The sequence below is a fragment of the Myxocyprinus asiaticus genome, chromosome 14, assembly GCF_019703515.2.
Source record: "Myxocyprinus asiaticus isolate MX2 ecotype Aquarium Trade chromosome 14, UBuf_Myxa_2, whole genome shotgun sequence".
NCBI lineage: Eukaryota > Metazoa > Chordata > Actinopteri > Cypriniformes > Catostomidae > Myxocyprinus > Myxocyprinus asiaticus.
In genome coordinates, this window is record NC_059357.1 from 43,664,285 (window position 1) to 43,689,799 (window position 25,515).

At 42.2% G+C, this 25,515-nt stretch overlaps 1 protein-coding gene across 2 annotated transcripts in view; it reads left to right on the plus strand.

The window, feature by feature from the left end:
• Positions 1-21,152, plus strand: part of LOC127452298 (alpha-1,6-mannosylglycoprotein 6-beta-N-acetylglucosaminyltransferase B-like) — a 236,304-nt gene extending 215,152 nt beyond the window's left edge. For both annotated transcript variants that reach the window (XM_051717679.1, XM_051717680.1), the window contains exons 12-17: positions 8,552-8,707; positions 8,827-8,973; positions 9,548-9,664; positions 16,220-16,294; positions 18,411-18,682; positions 19,215-21,152. In XM_051717679.1, coding sequence (XP_051573639.1) covers positions 8,552-8,707; positions 8,827-8,973; positions 9,548-9,664; positions 16,220-16,294; positions 18,411-18,682; positions 19,215-19,413 — 966 coding nt within the window. In that variant the 3' untranslated portion in view covers positions 19,414-21,152. The remainder of the gene's footprint in view (positions 1-8,551; positions 8,708-8,826; positions 8,974-9,547; positions 9,665-16,219; positions 16,295-18,410; positions 18,683-19,214) is intronic.
• The last annotated feature ends 4,363 nt before the right edge of the window (positions 21,153-25,515 follow it).

Here is a 25,515-nt window from a genome sequence, read left to right on the forward strand (position 1 = left end):
TCCAAACTGTCCTTTGTAGTCTTCTGATGTCTGATTTCGTAGCTGAACCAAACCAGACAGTTATTGAAGTGCAGAGGACAGACTCAATGACTGCTGAGTAGAACTGTATCAGCAGCGCCTGTGGCAGGTTGAACTTCCTCAACTGGCAAAGGAAGTACAACCTCTGCTGGGCCTTTTTCACAATGGAGTCAATGTGTGTCCAGTGCACCAATGTTGTGGTGCATCTTGGCCAGCGTGGGTTTGAGATCGATGTGAATCCCTCATGCAATTGTTTGTTGTTATGGTTGTTCTTGATCAGCGGTGCTTTGAGATCAATGCAATAATCTGTGTAAACACCGAGGAGAAAACGGGTGTATGTGGTAAAATGCACGTAGTTTACTTGCAATAAAAATAGAAAACGGATGTGCGCAAAAAAAACCATTCAGTTGAATTGCGATAAGAGTATAAAGAGGAAAAAACTATGTGGCGAAAAATGCCAGAGATTAAAGATTAAATGTTGAAAACAGAAAGATGAGCAATGCTAAAAAGGCTAGCAGGCTACAAACACAGACTTGAGCTAGGCTACATACATGTATAATATAGCTAATACATATATGAATTCATATGTTCATATGTACGTCTATTTGTGTTTTTGTGACAGCTGAAGGATGTGTGACAATGACCAAAGGGGAATAAAGATATTATTTTAAATTCGTTGAGCCGAAAAAAAAATTCCTGATGAAGGGAACGAGACATTGTGTCGATGTAGTGACACTTGGGGTCGCCCTTGGGAGCCTCGAACACCTCTGATCTTTGAAAAAAAGCCAATGGGTATTGGCGAGTGGAATTTGCATGCCTCTCCCCCGGACATATGGATATAAAAGGAGCTGGCTCGCAACCACTCATTCAGGTTTTGTGCTGAGGAGCCGAGACAAGGTCCTGGCCATTTCAGCGGGTAGATCAGTGTTGTGGCAAGAGGGACACAACGTCTCATTCCCTCCATCAGGGAACGGAGGTTACGAAAGTAACCAGGACGCTCCTTATCTGTCACTCACTCGATGTTGTGTTGATGTAGTGACACTAGGGGTCCCTATACAAAACGCCACAATGACTGAACTGTGTTATGTGGACTGGCAATACGAGACGGGCAGACAGCTGTGTGCCTCGTAGCCAGCGCACCAGGCCGTCACGTAACCTCCCCCGATGCTCCTATGAGCGTCGAACAATCCCCTGTACTTTGGGGATAAGTCGACTGCCCAAAAAATGGGGACAGGCTAGCCCAGCCGTGGCCTCTTCTCCTCTTTTTTTCTCCCCAAAAAGAGTGGAAATCATTTACCGACTGGGGGCCATAAGTGTCCATGTTGGGGGCGGTGTCACTCCCAAGGGGAAGACACCATGGAGACCACACCCCACCCGGAGGGGGGGGTATTTGAGTGGAAATACTTCACATCTTACCAAGTTTTGTCGGAAGTATGTCATGTGGAGGAGTCCTGTGTTAGGTCCTCTACAGACACGGTGACCAGGGGCAGAGGAAGACGCAGGAAGGAAGAAAGATGCAGTTTACCAACAGGGAAACCATTTTGTGGAAGATACATCACACGGGGTTACCTACGGGGAACCAGCGCATGTGGAGCACCTACCCCAGTACAGGGTCTAGTTAGCACACGTACTGGGCCGGCAGCGAGTTTCTCCGCAAACCCGCCTGCCACAGGGCTAAGGAGAAAAGTCATCCAGGGTCCACAACTTTGTGGACACGACTTGGTGTCAAAGCGCACGTCTTCACCTGGGGGAGGGGAAAGGCACTATGTGCAAGCTGTACACCTGGCCAGCTGTCCCGGAACTTACATGTTCGTACCTGAAAACACACGGGGCGAAACCGGCTCAACCTGGAGATTATAGAATCTCGCAAAGGTGTTGGGTGTTGCCCAGCCCGCCGCTCTGCAGATGTCTGCTAAAGAGGTGCCATTGGTCAGAGCCCAGGAGGCCGCCACACTCCTAGTTGAGTGGGCTCATAGCCCCAAGGGGGGCGGCATGTCCTGGGCATGATATGCCATAGCGATGGCGTCAATGACCCAGTGGGCGATCCTCTTTTTGGAGACAGCACTCCCTTTCTGCTGTCCGCCAAGGCAGACAAAGAGCTTCTCAGAGCGTCTAGAGCTCTGCGTGTGATCCCAATAGATGCGCAAAGCACGCATCAGACACAGCAACGATAAGACTGGGTCTGCCTCCTCCCAGGGCAGCTTCGCTTGCAGGTTCACCACCTGATCCCTAAACAGGGTCTTGGGAACTTTGGGCAAATAGCCCAGTTGGGGTCTCAAGATCACATGAGAGCAACCCGGACTGAACTCCAGGGACATTTCGCTGACAGAGAACGCCTGCAGGTCACCTACCCTCTTGATGGAGGTGAGAGCCGTCAGGAATGCAGTCTTCAAAGAGAATACCTTTAGCTCAGCTGACTCTAGGGGCTCAAATGGAGCTCCCTGTAAGCCCCGAAGGACCACGGAGAGGTCCCACGAGGGGATGAGATGCGATCTGGGGGGTTTAACCTCCTAGCGCCTCTCAGGAACCTGACAATCAATTCGTGCTTCCCCAAATACTTACCGTCTACTGCATCATGATGTACCGATATAGCAGCTACATACACCTTCAAGGTGGAGGGGGACAGCCGCCCCTCCTGCAGGAAGGAAAGCACTGATCCAACTGTGCATCTCTGGGGGTCTTCGTGTTGGAGAGAACACCACTTAGCGAACAGACGTCACTTCAAGGCATACGGGTGCCTCGTAGAGGCAGCCCTGGCCTGAGTGATCATGTCTACCACCACCAGTGGTAGGCCAAATAGGTCTTCCACGTCCTGTCCAAGGGCCAGACGTGGAGATTCCAGAGGTCTGGTCATGGGTGAGAGGAGTGTGAGGTCTGAGAACCAAGTCTGGGTAGACCTTGGCGGTTGATGTACGCTACCGTTGCCATGTTTTCCATCCGGACCAACACGTGCTTTCTGCCTGAACGCTCTCAGACAGTTCATCACCGATTGCGCTGTGCCATCATTGAGACTGAGTCTAATTCCATGCCGAGAAAAGAGATGCTCTGAACTGGGGAGAGCTTCCTCTTTTCCCAGTTGACCCGAAGCCCCAACCGGGTGAGGTGCCTGAACACCAGGTCCATGTGCGCACACAACAAGTCCTGCGAGTGATCTACAATTAGCCAGTCATCGAGATAGTTGAGGATGCAAACACCCACTTCCCTTAATAGGGCAAGGGCTGCCTCTGCGACCTTCGTGAAGACGTGAGGTGACAGGAACAGACCGAAGGGGAGGACCTTGTACTGGTATGCCCGGCCCTCGAAAGCAAACTGCAGGAAGAGTCTGTGTCGAGGTAGAACCGGAAATGTGGAAGTACGCATCCTTCAGGTCTACCGCCGCGAACCAATCTTGATGCCAGACGCTCGCCAAAATGCGCTTTTGCATCAGCATCTTGAACGGGAGTCTGTGCAAGGCCCGGTATAGAACTCACAGGTCCAAGATTGGCCGCCACCCACCGCCTTTTATGGGTATGATGAAGTAGGGGCTGTAGAACCCCTTCTTCATCTCGGCTGGAGGAACAGGCGTGCGAGACAGCAGCGTTCTAGCCTTTCACCTCAGTGAAGCGGACGCCGTTGGACCTGGGCGGGCGCCTAGAGAAATGAATCGTGTAGCCGAGTCGGACGGTCCTGATCAACCACTGCGAGCCACACCCCCAAGCTCTGAGCGAGGGGGACCAAGGGGACAATCACGTCGGATGTACCGGCGGGTGAGGCCTCGCGATGGGGTGGAGCCTGAGGTGCCACGTCAAGGGGGCTGGAGCCCCGTCTTCATGGCCGTGCTGAGTCTGGGAACATTGAAGCACTTACTTGGCTCCGGATACCCACCATAGGGCCAGTCGGGGGGGGGAGAAAAGTCAGCGTGGGCATGTTTGTGCCACAGCTGGGTGTGCAGGGGCAGGGGGGCCACCCCTGGAGCACCATACCTGCCATACGGTGGCCGGTGGTCGTGATAACGACGGACGTGATCACTGGATATGTGACCCAGGGAATGAGGAAACTGCTCCTTTTCTGAACGTGTAGGTGCTGCAGCCCTTCAGGCATGCGGCGAATCAAAGAAAAGGCAAAGGATTCTTCTCCCGGCCCTCCACCGGGGGATGGAGTGGTCTGCCTACCATCTCTAGGCCTGCAGCAGGTTTCCACGTGCCTGGGTCACCCGTCTCAGGGGCACTTCAAAGCCTTCCTTGGGTTCTTGGCGGCCGGCCGTGACAAAGGTGGCGTCTGCTTCCTGCGGGTGGCTCCACGCTGGTGCCAGGCCGCATGTTGTTGCGGCAGGAGGATGCCCTTGGCAACGAGCAGACGAGGTGCGAGGTCTTGAACCGCGCCGATGCAGGATGTGCTGAATAGACTCCGTCTGCTGTTTCACCGCCGCAGTGAAAGGTGCCCGCCATGACCTCGTGTGGTCCTCATGCACCTCAGGGAAGAAAGGGACCAGGGCGGGGCGCGGCCATGAGTGGCGCTCTGAGCCCAGGAACCAGCAGGGCTGCGAGGGTTCCGGGGGGTGGAGGGTTCCACTCCAGCCCGACACACGCAGCCGCCTGGGCAAGCATGGCTGCCAGCTGCACGTCAGGCTGCGACTGGGCGACCGCACCCGAAGGTGGGAGCCCAGTCGAGTCCTCAGCGTCAGACTGGACAGCCCGCTCTCCCATGCTGCAATCGAGAGCTCATCCACTTTGCGAGCGCCGAAACGAGATCGAAGATCCATGCGGGGCAATCGAGCATACTGGGGAATGGGAGGTCCATGGGGAGTTACCCGGCAGAGTGGCTTCCACTGGGATCCCCAAATTGCTCCCAGTGCTAACCGATGCGGCCTCAAACCCGTAGGTAGAAGGACAGAGACGGGGAGCCGCTGGGGTGGTCTTTCCCTCTAACGAAGGAAAAACCGTGACCGCAACGTTGCCATGGTCACGCTGTCGCAGTGAGAACATGACCTGTCCAGGAACGCTGTCTCCGCATGGGCAGTGCCCAAGCATGTAAGACAAGCGGAGAGGTAACGACCGCAACCAGGAAATACACTCAAACGGAGAGGCATTTTTAAAAAGACGCTCTCCATTAATGCCTCTCTTTTAGAAGGGAAAATATACTCTTTCAGATGGAAGAATATACTCTTTTAGCTGCTGAAGCACTCGGGGCGTTCTCTGCACTTCACCAGTGCATGAGGGGGAGAAGCCGCTGTAATGTGCCATAAATCCAACAGCTTTTCGAGGTGAATGGATCAGCAGTAATTCAGCTCACTGAACACAACCACTTGGCTCCGAAGAGAAAATCTGAATGAGTGGTTGCGAGCCAGCTCTTTTTATACCCATATGTCCGGGGGAGTGGCATGCAAATTCCCATTGGCCTTTTTTATAAAAGATCAGAGGTGTTCGAGGCTCCCAAAGGTGACCCCTAGTGTCACTACATCGACACAACATCGAGTGAGTGACAGATAGGGAACTGAAAAGCAATTAGTGATGTGATTACTTTTCCGTTGAAGTAATCAGTGAATTAATCTGATATGATTTTAGAAATTTAATTATTAATTTGGAGTGTATTACTTTTTTGAATAACTTAACCAACACTGGTAGCGACTCTATTCAACTACATTTTACATTAGCATGACAGTAGCTAAGCTGTTTTAATATACATTTACATTTATTAAAATAGCAGACACTTTTATACAAAGTGACTTACAAAAGAGGAATACAGAAAAAGCAGTTTGTCTAAAGGAGGCAATACGATGAGAAGTGCTGCAATACAAAGTTTCAAATTGCTCAGAGAAATACAAGTAGGGAGGAAATTGAGAGACAGTGGTGAAAAAATTTATTAAGATTTTTTTATTATTATTATTTATTTATTTAGGAAGAAAGAAGACAGTTAGTGCATGGTAGGATTGGGTCAAGTGCTCATGAAAGAGATGCGTCTTTAGATGTTTCTAGAAAGTATAAGAGAATCAGCTGCTTGGGTGGTGTTCTTAAGGTCGTTCCACCAGCGAGGAACGAAAGCTGAAAGCTGAGGTGGCAGTGGGCCTACCATCTGTGTACCTCAGCAGAAATCGAGATTTATCACAACATGCTATGTTTTTCCAGTCTTTAACTGTCCAGTTTTGGTGAGCCTGTGCCCACTGCAGCCTCAGCTGTTCTTGGCTGACAGAAGTGGAACCCGATGTGGTCTTCTACTGTTGTAGCCCATCCGCCTCAAGGTTCAATGTTTTGTGTGTTCTGAGATGCTATTCTACTCACTACAATTGTACAGAGAGGATATCTGAGTTACCATAGCCTTTCTGTCTGGGCAGGTACACATTGAATAGTGTCTATGTCTATATAATAAATCAAACTATAGTATTTCTAGGAAGTAGCCAAATGGAAGACTCTTACCTTGGTCTAAAAAAAGAATAATCTCAACAAAAAAAAAAAAAAAGAAAAAAAAGAGAGAGGTGCTCATTGCCATGTGGGGTTGTAATCAACATAAAAAATGATAAGGGAAAAATGTGCAAGGCACTCCGATTGTGTAAAGCATTTATTTTATTAGCCCATAAACATTAAAACACCAATCGGTAGACCATCTGCCTTTGTCTTGGCATAGTAAATTGCAATTGCAGCTGGAAAGGTAAAAAATTAAGGTTCATTTGTTTTAGTTTATATTCTGAAATGCCACTTGAATCAATTATTGAAGTTAATGAGTTGCATTTAAATGAATGCTGTTCCTGACTATACACTTTACTGTTTAATATGGATTGACTGTTGTTACAGATTTCTATAACAATGTTTTATCATGAGTGCTGTTTAACTAATGTTTGCATACAGAGATCGATGCAGAGATGTCATTAACATAGCGTCACAAAGACATCTGCCTTTCCAAACATAGGCAGAAATCTTTATTGTTAACCTTAATGAGACCCATACATTGATTTTCTGAATGTCACTCCACCGCTTGTAATAGCACATCATCTGTTACTCTTACCATTTAATTGTGCGCTCATTACTGCCAAGAGGGAAAGCAATTTTGGTTCACACAAGAATTATTGGCTCTTTAAATGTCCAGTAGGTAAACTTTGATCTATAATGGTCACTTTGTTTCCTTGTCTTTCCATTGCCTTTGGTTCCAAAGTGTCTGATCAAAACGAGATCTTATATACTTTTAAGAACTGATCAGTTTGTTAAAGAGTGCATAAGAGAGCAAAGAGGACAGGTTCTTTTATTGCTTTAGGAAAAGGGCTGAATGTGTTCTCAAGAGGAGGTGCTTACCTCCAAAACCCTTAATGGTGTGATATAAGAAATTAGGTGCAAAACTTGCCTGAGGATCTATATACATTAGTAATGGAGATATTATTTAAGTAAATAATTCATACTCTTCTTTAACTGCTGAGTTTGGCATATGTAAGAGAACATACATTATTGTCCAGACAAGATGGTCCTCTTTGTTGTGTGAAAATAGCAATGCCTAAAATGGTTGTCAAATTTTAGGTCGAGGGCCGGATTGGGCAAAACGTCACCCTATGTGAGGCAATTTCTTTCTCTTAAAGAGTGTAGCCTAATCATGAAGAGCAATCAGCATATGCTGTTCTGATACTTACAAAGTCAAGAATACATTTGATGCTGCTTTAATTACATAATAACATACCCAATACTGGGGTAAAACAATTTACTAATTGTATTCACTAGAGGCCTTCAGATTACATATACATATGAAATGGGTTATTAGGGAAATTATTAATCAACACTATTGACAAAAATAACTTTAGCTGGATAACTTTAGCTTTAATAAGCCATCTAAAACCTCTAAAACATTAAGTCTGGCCCAACAAAAACACATGGCTCATTTTAATTACAGGCCTGCTTGTCAGTCGCAGTACTGAATAAGTATCATATCTAATTTAGTCAATATATTTTCCCACAAATGTGAATAAGAAAATCTTTACTGAATTAGATATAATATTTGTTCAATACTTTTACCTGTAATATTTTTCCTTGTACCTGTCCATGTTGTCATTGAGTAAGTGACTCACTCAAAGTTCAAAGTGGGAGAAGAATCTGGGTCACTCTTGGACAGTTGTGCCACTCACTGATCCAGCTTTAGCTGAAAAAAAAAAAAGAAAAGTGAATTAGTGCCTATCCACATCTGTCGAATGTCGAGCATAATTTAATAGTGGCGGTACCCCACTCTGAGGGATCGTGGTGTGAGAAACAATGCCAATGATCTGACTTGCTCTCTGAAAGAAGACAGTCTCATAGACAATCTTGTCACTTACTGGCATAAATATGTAGTGTCACAGGAATAAATGAAAATCCCCATCTCCAGCTCTCTGCACTGCTCTCATATTCTGGTTTGGAATGCCATGAGCACAAGTGGAGTGATACAAACAGTACAGCATCCTAATGCTGTGGGACTGTATATTCAGCACTCTTGGAACTCTTCTCGTCCAATCTCAATTGAGGACCGGAACTAAAATTATATAGCAGCTCTGATATATACACAGCACTCTCATTTGCTCTCCTCACTTTTTATGCCTCTGCAGGGTAAGGAGAAGTTACTGACCATCTTACACCATTACATGGACATACATGGTACAGTCTATTATGAGGCGCAGCGCCCCCCAGAGGTGCCAGCATTCGTCAGAAACCATGGCCTGCTGCCCCAGAACGAGTTACAGCAGCTTCTGAGAAAGGCAAAGGTACTGTTGCCTTATGTGCATTCAGAACAATGACAGTGAAGCATTTAGAGCTTTTGGAGAAGCCTTACATTTCAAATGTGGTACCATCTTTTTTTCCTCAACCTTACATTTTCTCATAGCTCTTTATGGGATTCGGCTTTCCCTACGAAGGCCCCGCCCCTTTAGAGGCCATAGCCAATGGCTGTATATTCCTGCAGCCAAAGTTCGATCCTCCTCGCAGCTCCCTTAACCATGAGTTCTTCAGAGGGAAGCCCACTTCCAGAGAAGTAAGTGCAATCTGTTCAGTATATAAGGCAGCAACTTAAAAGACAGCCTCTTTCTAGATTAATTCCCATTCAGTTTCTGTTTAGATAATTCTTCAACACAGTGAACTGACACTAAAGAATTTGTGTAGCACTCCACCTGTGTCATGATTATTCCTAGGCCAGAAACATACTTTACACATGTACCCAAATGCAGACGCAAATGCTTGGCCAAGGCGTTTTAAGTGAACAGTCCCACTGAGCATACTGAACGAGCACTTTTGCATTGCTCTGGTATTCATCAGTACTCAACGGGCCTTTAGAGTTACCCTAAATGGTCTGTGTCATTAAACTGGATGTGGTATTATTCAGGTAGCTTGCTATAAACATTAGCAGGTTATGCTAATGTTCACTATAGAGCCCCTTGTGGAAACACGCACTTGCACTGCATTATTAATAGTGGTCTGATGCAGTTTGGAATGCAATGACAGAAAATTGAGTTTTCGTAGCTAAGTATTTGAATTCACATACTTGCCATAGAATGTTTCAGGGTAGGATTGATGATGAGATAGCACTCATGCTTTCTTCTACCCATTAGGTGTCATCTCAGCATCCTTATGCTGAGCAGTATATCAGCAAACCTCACGTCATAACAGTAGACCTCAACAACTCTCAAGAGTTTGAGGCTGCCGTTCGAGATGTCCTCAAAGCCAAGGTAATTTTTTTTATTTATATCTTTGTTTACTTTTTTCACATACGGTGGCCAACCTTCTACCAGCCAAATACGGGACATACCAGCTCTAAATACGGGACATTTTTTTTTTGGCGGGGCTTCTGCTAGAGGCACTGCGCAATGGTTAATGAGCTTGTTTACATTGAAAACATTTAAAAAAAAACAGCATAGATGAACACAAAAACGTGTTTGATAGAAGCAACCCCTAAAACGCTTAAACTGAAAAATGCTTTAATATAACGACCAGGAAGAACCAAATCTCTATCAATCTTTACTTTTAAAAAACACTGCTTTTTGCCAAAAGAACTAAGCTGATGGAGAAAGAAGATATTTTTTCTGTTAAACGTTTTCTTCCCCATAACTAAACTTAAGCCTACCAGGACCACTGTCTTAGTAGAAGTCCTGTTTTTAGCAACCATGCAATAAAGTGGATTTTTATGGGAGAGAAAATGCTTAAATTAAAACAGTGTATTTCTCTTTGGAATACAGTGTTGTTGTTTTGGCAGTAAATGTTTATCACAAGGGAAATGTAAGAAAATCACATTAAGCCTTTAAAATAAACGTACTTTATTGTAATTTTGTACTTAAGTGATGCTGTCTTTCTTCCAGAATGAGCACTGACATATGCCATGTCATGAATGAATGCAGGTGCATTTAATTGTGTTTTGGAATCACAATGTTTAAAAACAATTATCATGCACTCGAGTGCTATATGTTTGACAAAATTCTCATGCTTCTGACAGAAAACAGGACAGAAAACGTGCACTGATTGTCATTGATCTTTCCCCCGGCTGCTTCTGTCAAGTGTGCTATTTGTGTAACGTAGCAACAGTCGATATCGCACACAAATCATGCGAAAGGTGTGTGTTCTCGGTCCATTTCTTTCGGTTTGCGGAACACTCTCAGCAGTTAGGGTGTGAGACAGTAAAATATGGGACAAGCGGTGTCCCGTATGGATTTTATACGGAACACAATTTTGTTCCCTTAAATACGGGACAATTCCATATTATACAGGAAGGTTGGCAACCCTATTTTTAGCCAACTCGTGAAGCTGGTTGACCAGCTGGTTGAAGGATGTCTTGCTAAGAAGCCTGGTTTGGGACACCAGCACATCCAGAACATAACATGTGCCGGTCATTTCAACAGGGTTGTTCGGATTTGAGCCCACAAAATTTTAGGTGCCACAATGTAAAACTGTACATCTTATAAATGGATTAAGTTGTTCCTACTAAACAGTCACCTGGTCGTAATCACTCAATGTAATGAATTTGACCAAACTCAAAAATGTATTTTCTTAACAATAATTTGATTATGATGTGTGTATTGTTGCTGATTTTGAGTAACATAAAGTTTTAATTGTACATATAATGCTATTGTAATAACTTTACTGTTTTAAAAAATGAGTGTTGGCTAATTTCAAACTGGTTAAACATATATAAATAATAAGACTCTGATTTGGAATCTCGTTGGTCGATTTAAAAAGTTATTCTTTAACTTCAGATAATTTCATGTCTCAGGGGTTGATTTTTATTAAAACTAACAGATTTTTTATTTTTATTTTTTTTTAGAGATCATATTAAACTGACTTAGAAACATTTTACCTGACCTTCATCATTTATTTCTGGCATATTCAAATGCCTTTTATGTACAAATTGTATTGTTTTAGCCTTGTCCCAGACCTAGACTTTCAATATTAAACTATAAAGATCTATATTAAAAAAATAAAAAATATTACGTTTAAAACTGTGATAATATAAACAAAGAGTGAAATAAACTTGAACCATTTCAATATTTATTTGTAAAGTTTATTTAAGTGTACTTGTCAGCAAAGTTGACAAAAGAGCATGCTTGAGATGAAATATTAGACAAGTGAATCAAGGTAATCTCCTGTGAGCAGAGTATACTGGGCAACAATCAAGCTGAAATTTTGACAAATTATGTAAATAAGTGAGAAAATATTGTTTAATTGCCTAAAATGTTTGTTATGAAATTAGCCTTAGCAAGACAAAGGTGTTGGCCATTTTATTTTGAAACTTTAAAAAATTAATTTCAATCAGCGTCATTTCCAGCACAGAATGCAGTAATTCAGATAAAATTACTCTCTTGTGATGCATGTTCATATACTGTTGAACATTGTTAGTAAACCAAAAAAATAAAATAAAAATGGTTTAACCAGGCAGTCCACAGTGCTAAAAGTTGAAGAAATGACCTAAGAAAAACAGCTCAGGAAATCTTGTGCCTTACAGTATAGTGGCAAGAAAAATTATGTGAACCCTTTGGAATTACCTGCATTTATGTATAAATTTGTCTTAAAATATGGTTTGCCCTTCATCTAAGTTACAATAATGAACAAAGACAATCTGTTTTAACCAATACACACAAATTATTATATTGTTCTTGTACATATCGAATTCATAATTAAAACATTTACAGTGTAGGTTGGAAAAAGTATGTGAACCCCTAGGCTAAAAACGTCAACAAAAGCTAATTAGAGTCAGGGGTTGGCAAACCTGGCATCCAATTAATAAAATGAGATTGGAGGTGTGGGTTAGACCTACTTTGACTTATAAAAAGCACTCAAACATTTTGAGTTTGCTATTCACAAGAAGCATCTGCTATCAGAAAAGAGATATCAGAAGACCTGCGATCAAGAATTATTATTTTGCATTAAGCTGGAAAGGGTTACAAAGTAATCTCGAAGAGCTTAAATATATGTACATATATCCAAAGTTAGACAAATTATCTATAAATTGAGACAATTTAGTACTGTGGCTACTCTCCCTAGAAGTGGCCGTCCAGCCAAGATGACTCAAAGGGCACACCGCAGAATGCTCAGTGAGATAGGAAAAGAAATTAGAGTGACAGCTAAAGACTTGAAGAAATCATTGGAACTGGTTATCATCTCTGTTCATCAGTCTACTATATGGAAAACATTAAATAGGCATGGTGTCCATGGCAGGACACAACATAGGAAGCCGCTGCTTTCCAACAAAAACATTTCTGCATGCCTGAAATTTTCCAAAGACCATCTTGACACCCCACAATGCTACTTACTTGCTTGCCATCATCGAGGGAAAAATGTATTCCCAAGTTCCTACAGGATAATGTCAGGGTGGCTGTGTGCCAGCTGAAGCTCATTAGAAGTTGGGTGATGCAGCAGGACAATGACCCTAAACATCGAAGTAAGCCCTCTACATAATGGCTTAAAAATAATAATAATAATAATCCACCTATTGGAGTGGCCCAGTCAGAGCCCAGACCTTAACCCAAAGAAGATGCTGTGGAATGACTTCAAGAGAGCGCTTCACACCAGGCATCCTAAAAATATGGCTGAGCTGAAGCATTTCTGTAAGTAAGAATGGTCCAAAATTCCTCTTGAGCATTGTGCAGGTCTAATCCGCAGCTACTGGAAAAGTGACTGGTTATTTAATCCAAGGGTTCACTTACTTTTTCCACAGGACTCTGAATGTTTAATGGTGTGTGTTTAATAAAGACATTAAATATTATAATTGCTTGTGTGCTGTTATCTTAAGCACATTGTGTTTATCTATACTTGTGACTTTGATGAAGATGAGATCACGTTTTATGACCAATTAATGCAGAAAACCAGCTAATCCCAAAGGGTTCACATACATTTTCTTGCCACTGTATAAGTTAGCCAGGTCAACTTTGAGCATATGTGAGTTAACATGGCTTTCCCTAAACAATAAACTCTATGCAAATGTGTGAGATATTTTTTTGGCAGCTGTCACCAGTAATACTAATCAACCCAGTGTACTCAGCTGTGTCCAGCAGAACCAGCAGGTATGATCAATCAAAATCAGAGTGTGATTGCTGTGGTATCAGTCAGGTTTGTCCGCAGTCTGTAGAGTAACCCAAGCATGAAACATTTGCTTCCATGATGAAGCAGCAGGTGAGTGAAATATTAGAGCAATGCAGCCATCTGACCCAAAATCTGTTTGTAGAAGCCAGATAAATTATGTATGCACATGGTACACTGTTCAAGAGGAAGGTTTGTAATGCTACTCCAGTGTAGTGGAATCATTACAGTGCAAGGCAGCACTTTATGGAGTTTCGGTCTGTGCACGTTTTGACCATTAAATTTCCTATTATACAAGGAATAAAGAGAAAGAGAAAAATGGCTCTTTTTTCTTTTTCTTTTTTTTTTTTCCATTGGTCAACCCGCTCCTACTTCTGTACTGCATTAATCCATATCAGCCAGAATTAAAGTTAGTACCGCTCTGCAAATTTGTCTAAATTTTCATTAAATATTGTCCCAAACCACCACTCACTCACTCACTCAGTTGTGAGGTGTGCATTTGTCCATTATTGACAAAGGTTTGCTGCAGGTTCATCATTACCGGTGTAGAGCTGCAAACTTCTGGCAAACATTTGCGGCGAATCACAAGCTCATTTTCATGTGAAAATAATGAGAAGCAAATTTGCGGCTAGTTTGGCAGAACTCTTTAAAGATTTTTTGAAAGGGTTGTTCTGCTCCTGTTTCATACATGATGCCCATTGTGGAATCCCTGGCATTAAGACATGGTTACACTATAATTGAAAGGAATTGAACATGCATTCTGAGAATTAAAAGGTTTAACCGACAAAAATTAACTGTCTTGAATTAAATTGTGGATTCATCATTGATCAGTTAAACTGTCCTAGATGCCTCCCCGTGGTATCCATGAATTTCATTATCCCAGATTGTTATTTTGCAGCTGTTATACTCATTAAACCTAAGTTCCCACAAGTTAATATGATCTGCCTATGATAATTTATTTTTGACATTTAATAATAAATTTACTAAAATTCCAGGCAGACTGAGGCAACTTTGTCAGCAGCACACTTCATCTAACTCCGGCTTGCAAAATATGATGCACTTTTATTATGTCCATGATGAGCGCACAACAGCATCAGAGTGCACAATTGTGCTCCAAGGGAGACAACTTCCAGCCAGCACCACTATCCTGATTCTTTCACTAAACAAAAAAAAAATCCCTAAATTCCCCACAGTTACTTGTCGCCGGATAACATAGTTTACTGTGAGGGTTGGTTCTGGACACTATTTAATTACAGTGGCAAGAAAAATGTATGTGAACGCTTTGGAATTAGTGGATTTTTTGCTTTAATTGGTCATAAAATGTGATCTCATCTCATGTGCTTAAGCGAACAACACACAAACAATTATAATCTCTCATCTCTTTATTGAACACATCTCATTAAACATTCACAGTGCTGTTGAAAAAGTAAGTGAACCCTTGGATTTCATTTCGCAAAGCCACCCTGATATTATCCTGTAGGATATCTTGATAAACTTGGGAATTCATTTTTCCCTCTGTGATGGCAAGCAATCGAGGCCCCAAAGCAACAAAGCAGCCCCATATCATGATGCTTCCTCCAGCGTACTTCACCTTTGGGATGATGTTTTCATGTTGGTATGCAGTGCCCTTTTTGTGCCATACGTAGTGCTGCTTGTTCTTCCCAAACAATTCAACCTTAGTTTCATCAGTCCACAAAACATTTTCCCAGTAGCGTTGTGAAGTGTCAGGGTAGTTTTTGGCATACTTCAGGGGCGCAGCAATGTTTTTGTTGGAAAGCAGCAGCTTCCTTCATGGTGTCCTGCCATGGAAACCATGCCTGTTTAATGTTTTCTGTATAGTAGACTCGTGAACAGAGATGTTAACCAGGTCCAACGATTCCTTTAAATCTTTAGCTGTCACTCTAGGGTTCTTTTTTACCTCATTGAGCATTCTGGGGTGTGCCCTTTGAGTCATCTTGGTTGGACAGGCATTTCTAGTGAGAGTAGCCACAGTATTAAATCGTCTCCATTTTTGGACAATTTGTCTAACTGTGGACAGATGAATATCTAAGCTCTTCAAGATAACTTTATAACCCTTTCCAGCTTTATGCAAAGCAACAATTCCAGATCGTAAGTCTTCTGAAATCTCTTTTTTTGCGAGGCATGGTCCACATCAGCAGATTCATCTTGTGAATGGCAAACTCAAAATGTTTGAGTGCTTTTTATAAGTCAAAGTAGGTCTAACCCACACCTCCAATCTTATTTTATTAATTGGATGCCAGGTTTGCCAACCCCTGACTCTAATTAGCTTTTGTTGACGTCATTAGCCTAGGGGTTCACACACTTTTTCCAACCTACACTTTAAATGTTTGAATTATGTATTCAATATGTACAAGAACAATATAATAACCCACACCTCCAATCTCATTTCATTATTTAGATGCAACTTGATGTGCAGTTGTTTCTTTGTGCAGCCAACAGAAAACAAGACGCCTGTTGAGTGTCATGACAACGGCAAAGCATGTTTGATGAGATATTTCATTTACACAGAACCAACGCCTTAAACCTAAAATTACCTAAAACTTTAACACTACTGCCTTATTTTATTGATCTTTATTTGGAAGATAAGGTTTAAAGTGTCTGTATGAGAAACTGATACATTTATATCAAAGGTGCAGACATTCGTTAAAGAGTCTTTGACTGTCACTGTGGCTTCTGGTATTTGTCTGTTTTTACAGGTGGAACCCTTCATACCCTATGAGTTCACTTGTGAAGGCATGCTGGAGAGAGTGAATGCTTATATTCAACATCAGGTTAGTTTCCTACACATGTAATACAATATTAGCTTGAAAAACATGCATTGGTCGATCATTTTCAATATACAGTACTATAGTTTAGGATGCACTAATACTTAAGTTTCATATGATTTTGGGAAGATAGTATGCAAACTGTGGCACAAGTCTGTGCTTTGTGTTATGCATATATGCAGACAAAACCATAAAAGAATAAGAGTAAGCATATTTTTGTCTACTGACATGAAGACTGAATATGCTGAGCTTGCTTGTTGGTTGCCTTTGGGATTTGATGCGCGCACACATACACACACAGAGCACACACACACACACACACACACACACACACATACATACAAACACAGAAATCTGAATCCTTTGTTTAACATCTTTAATATCCCTCTTACATAGATAAGTTCTCAAAATTCATCACAAAAATATAATCACAGATGGTAAGAGGTGCATGTAATAATTCTTTACATTTATATAGCGCTTTTCTAGGCACTCAAAGTGCTTTACATATAGGGGGAATCTCCTCAACCACCACCAGTGTGCAGCATCCAACTGGATGATGTGATGGCAGCCATAGTGCACCAGAACGCCCACCACACACCAGCTATGTAAGGGTGATGTGTATCATTCAGCTAAGCATAGAGACACAGGAAAGCTAAATTTACACATGACAGGCTTAATGACTTACACAGTCTCCACTTTGTAACTTCAAAATAGCACAGTGTATAGAACTCATTAGTTTTAATATCTTATGAATTGTTTTTATATTGTAGAAAGACAATATAATATTCAGGTGAATCTCAATAAACCTGTTAAGAACATGTATGGGTCATATCCAGTGTTGGTTAGTCACTTAGAGAAAGTAATCCACAACAAATGACTAACTACTTTTCTAAATTGTAATCAGATTATTTCACTGATACATTACTAATTACTTTACTCGTAAGTTACATTATTTACTAAAACACTTTTCTACACTATATTTTGACTAAATAAGTAATTAGATTACAGTAAACAATTACTTTGTAAAGATTACAATGACTACACTCAACACTCATCATCAAAATCAAGAATAAATTATTTGTTGCCTAATGAAAATATATAAGACTTTATATTTTCAGGATTATTAAAGTAAGAGGATTTTTGTTAATTAATTTAAAATGTTTAACGTGTTAATTTTTCTTTAATGCAATTACCGCATTTACCAATTTGACATTAGATTTTGACATTTTATGCAGCTCTGAGTGAGTTCTAAACACTGTTTGGAATAGGGTGGAACCTTTTGCGATGTGTCAGGGGGCATTACACTGACGTACACACAACAAACACACAACAGTGTGTGATGGAGTATGGACCTCTTAACCGTATTTTTGAACAAAACAAACCCAGATGGGACTCGCCGGAGTAAAGACGTTCTCTTTCTAGAGTTCAAAAAGCCACGAATCACATGAGTGTAACTTCACGACTGCTGTAACAAAGTGAATTGCCACAATTAATATTGTGGAGGATGGAGGATTTAAGAGATTTAATGACCATTGCAATGAAAACTCAACCTATGGGACTAGTTTTTTTCATTTCGTCAACCTCCCACTTACACTTTGAAAAACATATGCTAGGCATACTTGAAATGGTGCTATTTTAGTGAATTTCTACACTTTCTATATACTATGGAATTTTTTGCTTGGAAAATGTTAGCAAAACATTGTTATATAGTGTTTTCTTTTTAACTAAATGTATTTTGACAGGAAAAGATGTATACTGTATATGGAATCAAATTCCAGCACTTTCAAAACCTGCAATTAATCGCGATTAAATGAAAAAGCATGTGATTAATCGCAATTAAATATTTTAATCGTCTGACAGCACCCTGAAATTATTACAAAACAGATCAAATTAATTCTAAAATTTTAACTAGATTTTAAAATAGTGGACATACACACACCTGTGACCAAGACTGTAACAGGACTGTGATAGCACATTAGTTTAATTTTCCTTTACTTCGAAAGAAATAGCTCATTTTTTTTAGATAATGCACCTTAAGAGTTTCTCATGAAGGTTTTCAGACATAATCAGATTAAACAGCACAGCATCATACTAGTTCTTGTGTTTTTGCAATCATGTGCAGGATTTTTGTCACCACAGTGGTCCATTTCCTGCAATCAATGAATCCAAATCATGGCCAGGGAATCCACCCAGCCCATTCCTCCAGCTGTCTAACTCCACAGCTCTGATCTGGGCTCCCAACATCTCTGCTCCGGCCTGCTGGCCTCCTCTCAGCGCCCTGCAGCTCCTGCTATCTCCAGAGGCTTTGTCCTGTGTGAAAACCTGCCAGGATGCTGGTTTAATCTGTGAGCCAGCTTTCTTCCCTTTCATCAACAATATGGAAGCCTTCAATGGGTGAGAGACATAGCTTTTCTATTGGATTGTCTGTACATTTGAACAATTGAGTTTGTTCTATACTTTAAATTTTAATTAATTAATGTATTTATTTATTTGATTATTTATTTATAATTGCGTCATTATTGCACTTAACATGAAATTATGCTATTAATTCGTGGGGTAACACTTTTCTGTTTAATGCCTTATAATAAACATTGTAATTTAGTTTGTAATTTATAATAGCATTTATGTAATATCACATGAGCAGGAGTGCATTTGGCTGTGATTGGGCTGTAGGCATGAGGCCGCAGGTAATCACAGCTGTTCTGATATTCAGTATAACCGCACCATTATGAGTGTGATATTGCTTTTAAACAACAGTTCTATAAACAATAATTTTTAAGCAAAAAGAATCCCACCCTAATTATATGCAGGTTTCATTGAAAGTGTTACCACCTCTTTCATAATTATTACGTAGCACATTTTCAGTGAAACACAACAGTTAAGTTATTTTATTCAGATAAAGTATGTTTGTGTGTGTCTATTTTAGGCTTAATGCTCACTGTGAGTCTCTAGAATCTGAGAAGAATCACGTGTATCCAGCCGTACATGTGGACAGAAGAGAGTGTTTCCTGCAGAAAGAGCCATTGTTGTTCAGTTGTGCTGGGATCAGTGGCAAACACCAGCGCCTTTGCCCATGCAGAGACTTCCTCCATGGCCAGGTGGCGCTATGCAGGGACTGCCTTTGAGCTCTGACCATAGACCTTTGGAGATGTCTGTGGTAAACTGATGCCAGTCCTGTGCAGACAAACATGTTGGCATTCCCAGAAACGGTGGTATTAGCAGGCTAATGGGAATTGCTGGCCTGGGGTCACTGGCATCAAAGCATGAAGTTTTTTTCCAGAGAAGTGTCTTCACTCCTGGTTCCTTTTTGCACTTTGATCCAAAGCAAAACTTAGAGTTCAGATAAACTTCTGAGTATGGTAAACAAGATAACACCCTGATGTTTTGGGATATGCACCATCTTTGGAGTCTATCTAAACAAGCTCGGCTGGTGGTTGCTTTAGGGTTGTACAGAAAGTACTTTAAGCAGAAAATAAATGCAAATTGCAGTTTTGAGTTTGGAATTACACTTTGATTCAGGTCAAGCTTCAGAATCTGTAGTTTTAGGTAAGCTGAAAGTGCTAGAATTGCACATGAATTTAAGTCAACATGAAACTGTATTTTGAACTCATCTTACCTCCTGTAATTTTATGTATTTCTAAATTAAATAGGATTTTCAATGGAAGAAATTGGAGAGTGGGACTTTATTTTATCCATCAATAATTGATTGGATCGTGAAAAATGAGTGTTCCCTTCCAGAATGGAGCCAAACCTGAATATGAATTTGTGGTCGATTGTGGTGGAGGACCCACTTTTGAAGAGCCTTTTTGATCAGACTGATCTCACAGTGAAGTCAGAAACAGTAGGTTGACTTTTCTTGAGCTAAAATCAGTCTGTACTTACAGAAATGCGAAACACTGCCCCCAGTGGCCAAAGCAGTAAGTGTTATTGGGAGTATGGACACGTGTGAGCTCCATTTTCCAGGTGTAATGTCCACGGAGGGGCACCAAAAGTGAGTTTAAAGCTAATTGTTTTCAGCCGTACAGGCTGTAATACAGTGAAGATTAATGTATATTTTATAAACTGAAACCCCCAATCCAACCCCAAACCTAAACCTAACCATCAGTGGAGTAAAAATGTAATGTTAGAGGAGGGAAAAATGCAACTGCCGAATCACGCTCGTCACTGATTTTGTGAACGCAATTACGTCCTGGTTTCAACAAGTGAAGTTAAACACTCTGGAGCTGATGCAAAATGTCTGATAGGACATAAATAATATGAAAAAATAATGTGCCTGATCTTAGGGTATTGAATCATTCGGAAACAACATGCCGATTTCCCGTGTGATCATGGTGTTATGACTGGGATGTGGATGTTTAAGGTCATCTCTATGTTTCCAATGCTTTTATTTCAAAACTTTCATTACTTGTTATTATTGCTGTAAATTTTATTCCCTTAACATCAACTGGTATTAAATTACTGCATTAAATATTTCCAGGATTTTAGAATGGCTGCATATCAGTAGCCTTAAAAAATGCCTATATACCTATTTAGCTACTGGTTAATATTAACTAGCCTGCACGGCTTAGGTGAAAGTTGCTTCAATAGCGGAGCAAGTTATTACATTTTGTTTAAAGATAACAAACTATTTTTTTTTTTTTTTTTTAATTATTGGAATAATGTGGACTGATGCATTGTGCACAATAAGACCAGGAATGTGTATTAAAAAAGTAAATGGGGTCAATTTTGATTTCATGTTGACTTTAGGTTTGTGTGAAGAAAAAAATAAAACGATCTCTGCTATGAAAAAAAAAAAAAATAGACATTAATTATTGACAGATTTGCCCAAAGTCATCATGTAACTATATGCATTTTACATATTTCATAAGCACTATTGTTTGTACAAAATAAAATATACTTTTAAAATTGGTGTATTTACTTTTTTTTTTTTTTTTTTTTTGCTGCTCCAGATGGGATAAAAATGAACGTGGGACATTTCTTAGGTATAAAACTTCAGAAAGCATTTGGATTATTGACTATTGATTATAGACAAATCTGACTGTGATGATGCAGCTCAGCATCATCTGAGCATTTGAGGAACCTGCTGAGAATAGAAGCTCATGCAGCACTAGTGGGAGACACAGAGAAGAGCTGCTCTTCTCATCACAACTTTCCTTCCTGAAAAACCTTGGCAGTTCAGTACATCCTTGGAGTGTAACTCAGGTCCCCTGTCTAGAAATGTCACTTTTGGGGCAATATTGGGTAGGGGATGACTAAAAATGTCACAGAAGCACAGAAGAGAAACTTCTTGTTCAAGCACCATTTCTGAGGCTGTACTGAATTATGATGGCATGACAATTCACTTAATGTCGCTGAATGTCATTTACTATGTATGGTAACTTATACAGCCACAAATATTGGGAATTAAGCAATGCCAGAATGAAGTGAACCTGCAGAGTTGCTTTCAAAATGCATATAAAACACGAACTGCTCCGTGGAAATAAAGCGAACTAAACTCAGAGCACTTTCTGAGATGGTCTGAGATCATTTGCAGCATTCTCATAGATGACACTATTCTTGCAAACTTACATGCTCATGGGTGCCAGCAAGCCACTGAACCTCTGAACACACAACAAATCAGACACAAGCGTCAACAGCTTTCCTTTTGTCTGTTCTTCAAAATATAATCAAGTGTGTTTCTTCAAACACGCGTCTTTGTGTCTAACGGCATTTCTTGTCATATGTCCCTCCGAGATATGTCTTAAAGGTCGCCCGCCAAAGTGGCAGGTAGATGAGCAAAAGTACCTGCAACTGCACATGAAATACCCACATTTACCTAAAAAATGTCTTACATCTTGGCAGTCTGATTAAAAGAGTCAAGCAAGAGCTGTTAAAAATGTTGGTGATATCAATATATATAGTGATATTTAGGCTTGTTATCGATGCCTTTTTCACCTGCATCGATAATCTGAAGATTTTCCCAATGATTTTCAATATATATAGGGATTTTTTCATATATAAATAGGGCTACCGTTGCACAATAGTCTTTGTGTTTTCAAACATAATTCTCAACACAACTTTGGTAGAGTGTGAGCAGCAGGTTAAATTAAAGGAGGTTGCACACTGGACGTGTCTGACAGATGACATGGCGCGTTCTAAAATTTGAAATAATTATTTTCTATGAAGCATGAATACACAGCATGGTCTCGCCATCTCTCGAGGTTGTCCTTAAATCTGCAGCGCCATGGAGCATAACTCACATAATTTTCCATTAAATTCGACCCAAATCATTATCACAAAGAACAAAGATTATTTACTCTAGCCATCAGTGGATGAAATACTGCCTGGCCAAAACAAAGTTGCATACTGTAATATTTTTTTGGACCGCCTTTAGCTTTGATTATGGCACGGATTCATCGTGGCATTGTTTCGACAACCTTATGCAATGTCACAACATTTATTCCTCATGCTCCCTGAACAACTCTTTCACAATTTAAGCCCAATGAAACTTGGCATTGTTGTCCTGGAATATGCCCGTGTCGACAGGGAAGAAAAAATCCATTGATGGGATAGCCTGGTCATTCAGTACATTCAGGTAGTTAGCTGACTTAATTTTATTGCCGCATAATTTTGCTGAGCTTAGACCTGACCAATTGAAGCAACCCCAGATCATAACACTGCCTACAGAGGGTTGTAAATTGGGCACTATGCATGATGGGTGCATTGCTTCATGTGCTTCCCTTCTTACCCTGACATACCCATCACTTTGGAATAGGGTAAATCTGGACTCATCAGACCACATGACCTTTTTCCATTGCTCCACAGTCCAATCTTTATGCTCCCTAGCAAATTGAAGTTGTTTTTTCCGATTAGCCTCACTACAACTTTTTTTCTTGTGGCCACACAGCTGTCTAGTCCCAATCCTGTAAATTCTCGTCACATTGTGGAAATTACTCTTACTTTCACTATTACACATAGCCATGAGCTGTACTGTTGATTTTGTGCAATGTGACTTCTCAAAGCTTTTTAGTGATCTGAAATGTCTGAAATGCTGGCCAATTCATACCCAAAATCAGCGGATGGGTGAGGCGGGGACTAACCACCACCTCTATTCTATGTTTTTGTCCCTGGAATTGAACAATAACAGGCACTAAAGGGTATTTGTATATATATTCACCTTCACCCGGTATGCTATACCCAAAGCCTCACCTTGAACCAAGGTTTGGTGAATTGAAGTCTGATTACAACCCAAATCCACCAAGGCTTTGTGTGTACCCTCTTGGATACTCACTGGTATACAGTACGTCCCTGCTTGATTGGGGGCAGCTTGTGACGCATCAAAAACCCAGACTCACGCCCCACATCCTTCACTGGGCATTGATCCTGGATGTGTCTTGGTTCCCCGCAGCACCAGTACACCAGCCCAGACCTTACCTCCACACCTGCAGCCCCATATTTACCAACTTGGCAGGGAGGGGGAACAGAAACAAAGTGGTTCGGAGCAATAGAAATCCCCCGGGTCCGGAGAGCCGGCTTCGGGAAAATGACCCCTTGTCGCCGGGGAGTAGGGACAGGAACAGTATGGGATGGGGAGGATAGAGAGAGAGAGAGAGTTGGAGAGAGAAAAAAGATTCTCTGTCTCCCGGATATGCTGCCAAGTGGTCCTTTGCCAGCTGTACGGCCACTTCCAGCGATGCCGGACGGTGGCACTGGACCCACTCCGTTTTTCCCTTTGGCAGACGGTTGACGAACTGCTCCAATAACACCAGGTTGACGATTCCATCGGCGCCACGGTCCTCAGCCAGCAACCACATCTGACAGGCGTCACGGAGCTGTTGGGCGAAGGCAAACGGGCGGCCGGACTCACCTAATGTCAGTGCCTGGAAGCGCTGACGGAGCTGTTCAGGGTTACGGCCAACCCGTTGCAGGATGGCTCGTTTCAGGTCTGAGTACTCCAGCAGACTCACGACAGGTTGCAAGCTGAGCCTCCCCCAACAACAGCTGCAACAAACAGACTACCCACTATGCATGGGACCACAACGACCCCTCTGTGGCATGCACGAAAAGTTCTATGAAGGCTTCAGGGTTGTCCTGTGGTCCCATTTTTGCCAGCATGTTCTGAGGCACAGCAGGCATGGTCGGGGTCGCTGCTGGAGTAAACCCCTGTGACAGAAAGCTCTGGATCACCTGTCGGTCCTCCGCCTGGGCTTACTGTTGTAACCTCCGTTCCCTGATGGAGGGAACGAGACGTTGTGTCGATGAAGTGATACTAGGGGTCGCTCCTGGGAGCCACTTTACGTCCTGGGCGTGATATGACCCAGTGGGCGATCCTCTGTTTGGAGACAGTGCTTCCTTGCCGCTGTCCCCCAAAGCAGACAAAGAGCTGCTCGGAGCTTCTAAAGCGCCGCGTGTGATCCAAGTAGATGTACAAAGCATGCACCAGACACAGCAATGCCAAGGCTGGGTCTGCCTCCTCCTGGGGCAGCGCTTGCAGGTTCACCACCTGATCCCTGAATGGGGTCTTGGGAACCTTGGGCACATAGCCCGGACGTGGTCTCAGGATCACGTGAGAGTCACCCGGGCCGAACTCCAGGCACAGTTCACTGACAGAGAATGCCTGCAGGTCCCCTACCCTCTTGATGGAGGTGAGTGTCGTCAGGAGGCAGTCTTCAAAGAGAGCGCCTTTAAATCTAATGACTCTAGGGGCTCAAATGGAGCTCCCTGTAGACCCCGAAGGACTACGGAGAGGTCCCACGAGGGAACAAGGCGCGGTCTGAGGGGGTTTAACCTCCTTGCACCTCTCAGGAACCTGATGATCAAGTCGTGCTTCCCCAAATACTTACCGTCAACTGCATCGTGATGTGCCGATATAGTGGCTACAAACACCTTCAAGGTGAAGGGGGACAGCCCCCCTCCAGCCCCTCCTGCAGAAAGGAAAGCACTGATCCGACTGTGCATTTCTGGGGGTCTTTGCATCGGGAAGAACACCACTTAGCGAACAGAAGGAAGGAGGATGGAGGCGATCTCCGCTCGCAAGACAGCGGCGTTCTCACCTTTCACCTCAGTGAAGTGGACGCCGTTGAACCTGGGCGGATGCCTGGTGAACTGAATCGCATAGCCGAGTCGGACAGTTCTGATCAGCCAACGCAATGGGTTGGGGAACACGAGCCATGCCCCCCAAGCTCCGTGTGAGGGGGAACAAGGGAACAACTGTGTTGGACATACCGGCGGGCAGTGCCTCGCGACAG